This window comes from Nicotiana sylvestris, chromosome 9, assembly GCF_000393655.2.
Source record: "Nicotiana sylvestris chromosome 9, ASM39365v2, whole genome shotgun sequence".
Lineage (NCBI taxonomy): Eukaryota > Viridiplantae > Streptophyta > Magnoliopsida > Solanales > Solanaceae > Nicotiana > Nicotiana sylvestris.
Window position 1 is genome coordinate 96,897,446 of NC_091065.1, and position 3,982 is coordinate 96,901,427.

At 42.4% G+C, this 3,982-nt stretch overlaps 1 protein-coding gene across 1 annotated transcript; it reads left to right on the forward strand.

Annotated features, from left to right (window-relative positions):
• The first annotated feature begins 1,356 nt into the window (after positions 1-1,356).
• On the forward strand, positions 1,357-3,624 carry LOC138877950 (uncharacterized). The gene is made up of 3 exons (XM_070157596.1): positions 1,357-1,878; positions 2,872-3,325; positions 3,392-3,624. The coding sequence occupies exons 1-3, from the start codon at positions 1,357-1,359 to the stop codon at positions 3,622-3,624; spliced, it is 1,209 nt and encodes a 402-aa protein (XP_070013697.1).
• Positions 3,625-3,982: the final 358 nt, after the last annotated feature.

Sequence of the window (3,982 nt, forward strand, 5' to 3'; positions counted from 1 at the left end):
CGGATATGAACCCGGCAAAGGGTTGGGAAAGAACCTCCAGGGTATCACCAAGTTGATACGACTGAAAAATCATGGTACCACCTTTGGGCTCGGATACTAGTATACATGGCAGGAGTGCAGGGAATGGTCGCCTCCATGGCGTGGACCATATTACCCTCTTGAACAACTGATACCCCGTTTGGAACAGGCTTTCCATCAGGCAGACACAATATGGGGAACTACTGAATAAGAAGCACTAGCTGGGCTGAAGATCTGTTCTTGGAAGATGAGGATATTGGCTGCAGTGCCATAATTGAGGAGGAGGAGGAAGAAGGCCTCTTCATTCAGACCGTGGTAAAAGGAGTTGTTCTCAGAAACTGGACCGTCACACCATCCTGAGCCCGCCGAGTCTCTGGGTAGCTTGACAGAATTTATAGTCGTTCTAGGCATTTTAATTTTTCAGCAATTTTGTTTTAAGATTTCTTTATTTTAAAATAAATGCTCGATCCACCGAGCCAAGCTTTGTTTGAACAATTTACTTAGTTTTAATAAAATGTATTTATATTTTATCATTATTCATTACTATTTTTATATTTTTCCCTTCTACAATGTTATTATTACTTTTCCTGATGAACCAATAACTGTGACATGTAATGAGGCAACACAACATGAGAATAGTGATTCAGAGGAAGAAGATGAGATATCCGAGGAAATTGTCAAGGAGGTTGAGAATTTTGAGAACAAGCCTAAATCCAACTTAGACGAAACAGAAGCAGTAAATTTGGGAGACACTGAGACTGTCAAAGAGACCTACATCAACATTCATTTTTCACCAACAAAGAAGGAAGAGTACCTCCATTTTCTAAAAGAATATGTGGATATCTTCGCATGGTCGTATGACGATATGACTGGTTTGAGCACATCTATAGTAGCTCACAAGTTGCCTACCAATCCTATGTGCCCGCCAGTCAAGTAGAAACTCAGATAATTCAAACCGGACATGAGTTTGAAAATTAAAGAGGAAGTTACCAAGCAGATCAAAGCCAAGGTTCTCAGGGTGGTTGAGTACCCAATATGGTTATCTAATATTGTGCCAATTCCAAAAAAGGACGGGAAGGTCCATATGTGTGTTGATTATCTTGATTTAAACAGAGCAAGTCCCAAAGACGATTTCCCACTGCCGAACATACACATCCTGATCGACAACTGCGCTAAGCATGAACTCCAATCCTTTGTGGATTATTTCGCAGGTTATCACCAGATCTGGATGGATGAGGAAGATGTCGATAAGGCGGCTTTTATTACACCTTGGGGTGTATACTGTTACAAGATGATGCCATTCGGTCTGAAGAATGCTGGGGCTACCTACATTAGGCCATGACGACCATCTTCCACGATATGATACACAAAGAAATAAAGGTGTATGTGGATGATGTCATTATCAAATCCAAGAAGGCCGCATATCACATAATAGACTTGAGGAAATTTTTCGACAGGCTCAGGAGGTACAATTTGAAGTTGAACCCCGCAAAGTGTGCATTCAGGGTCCCCACAGGAAAGTTATTGGGATTCATCGTCAGTCACCGAGGGATCGAACTAGATCCGACTAAAGTCAAAGCTATTCAGGAGCTGCCACCTCCTAAAAGAAAGAAGGACGTAATGAGCTTCCTGGGGCGGCTCAACTACATCAGCCAATTCATAGCACAATCCACAGTAATATGTGAACACATCTTCAAGATGCTAAGGAAAGATGCTGAGACAAGTTGGACTGAGGATTGTCAGAAAGCTTTTGACAAGATCAAGGAATACCCGTCCACACCGCCAGTTCTGGTCCCACTAGAACCAGGACGACCTTTGCTACTTTATTTATCTGAGGTAGGTAAAGGATCTGGTTCTGAGGTTTGTTGTCGCCTGGTATACACACGAAGAACAGGTGGCTGCTCGGATGGTCGATCGAGGGAAACGGGTGACTGAGGAAGAGGTGTTGGAGAACTAACTGGATGTGTGACAGTGTAGACCAAAGTATCATCTTCTTCCTCAGAACTGTTATAAACATATGAAGAAAAGAACGGATAATTTTCATGGAATGTGACATCGGCAGACACTAAGTACCTTTTGAGATCTGGAGAATAAAAAAGAGGAAGTAGAATAAGAAGAAGAAACATATAAGGAATTTCAGAATTGTTGTGTTTTGGGACAACATGATGAGACAGAAAGAAAGGATCAAGCCATATATTACCTGAGTAAGAAATTCACACCTTATGAAGCACAGTATTCTCTACTTGAACTCACCTGTTGTGCTTTGACCTGGACAGCCCAGAAATTGAGGCATTATTTCTGTGCATACACTACATACCTCATATCCAGGATGGATCCTCTGAAGTACATATTTCAGAAGCCCATGCCTACTAGGAAGTTAGCTAAATGGCAGATACTACTGAGTGAGTTCGACATCGTCTATGTAACTCAAAAGGCAGTCAAGGACAAGCATTGGCAGATCACCTTGCCGAAAATCTAGTGGGAGGAGAATACAAACCCTTGAAAACGTATTTTCCTGATGAAGAAGCATCATTCGTAGGAGAAGACATTACGGAAGCATATGACGGTTGGAGGATGTTCTTTAACGGAGCCGCAAATTTCAAAGGAGTAGGCATTGGAGCAGTTTTGGTGTTAGAAACGGGTCAGCATTATCCCGTATCTGCTAAACTCAGATTTCTCTGCACCAACAACATGGCAGAATATGAAGCCTGCATACTAGGGCTCAACATGGCAGTCGACATGAACATTCAGGAGTTGTTAGTGATCGGTGATTCAGATTTGCTTGTGCACCAGGTGCAAGGAGAATGGGCTACCAAGAATTCCAAGATATTGCCATATCTGCACCATGTGCAGGAATTAAAAAGGAGGTTCACGAAGATAGAATTCCGACATGTGCCCAAAATTCAGAACGAGTTCGCCGACGTATTAGCCACTTTGTCATCAATGATACAACATCCAGATAAGAACTATATTGATCCCATCCCGGTGAGGATCTATAATCAGCCGGCATATTATGCTCATGTCGAGGAAGAAGCCAATGGAAAGTCTTGGTTCCATGACATCAAGGAGTACCTATCAAAAGGAAAATACCCGAAGCATGCAAATCACATTCAGAAATGTACACTCCGGAGGTTGTCAAATCATTTCTTCCATAACGGAGGGAAGTTGTATAGAAGAACTCCGGATTTGGGTTTACTAAGGTGTGTCGACACAAAGGAAGCTTCTAAGCTACTTGAGGACCTACATGCTGGGACATGTGGTCCGCATATAAATGGTTTCGTTCTAGCCAAGAAGATACTTAGGGCAGGTTACTTTTGGATGACCATGGAGATGGATTATATTAAGTATATCCGCAAATGCTTTTAATGTCAAGTACATGCCGACACAATAAAAGTGCCACCAAACGAGCTCAATGCAACAAGCTCACCTTGGCCATTCGTCGCCTGGGGAATGGATGTTATTGATCCAATTGAGCCCACGACTTCAAACGGACACCAATTTATTCTGGTAGCCATTGACTACTTCACAAAATGGGTAGAAGCTGCATCTTACAAAGCTGTAACCAAGAAAGTCGTTGCAGATTTTGTCAAGGATCGTATTATTTGACGATTTGGAGTTCCTGAGTCCATTATTACTGACAACACCGCCAACCTCAATAGTGATCTGATGAAAGCTATATGTGAAACTTTCAAAATCAAGCACAAGAATTCCACTGCCTACAGACCTCAGATGAATGGAGCCGTAGAATCCGCCAACAAAAACATTAAGAAGATACTAAGGAAAATGGTAGAGAATCACAAGTAGTGGCATGAAAAGTTACCCTTTGCTCTGTTAGGGTACCACACCACAGTTCGCACGTCAACCGAGGCAACCCACTACATGCTAGTTTATGGTACCGAGGCGGTCATCCCAGCCGAGGTAGAGATTCCTTCTTTAAAAGTCATGCAGGAAGTTGAACTCAGCG

Coding starts and splice junctions, on each gene's coding strand:
- LOC138877950 (XM_070157596.1), top strand. CDS start 1,357: ATGACGACCATCTTCCACGATATGATACACAAAGAAATAAAGGTGTAT. Junction 1,879..2,871: donor GTAAAGGATCTGGTTCTGAG/GTTTGTTGTCGC, acceptor CACCATGTGCAG/GAATTAAAAAGGAGGTTCAC. Junction 3,326..3,391: donor CAAGAAGATACTTAGGGCAG/GTTACTTTTGGA, acceptor TTTAATGTCAAG/TACATGCCGACACAATAAAA.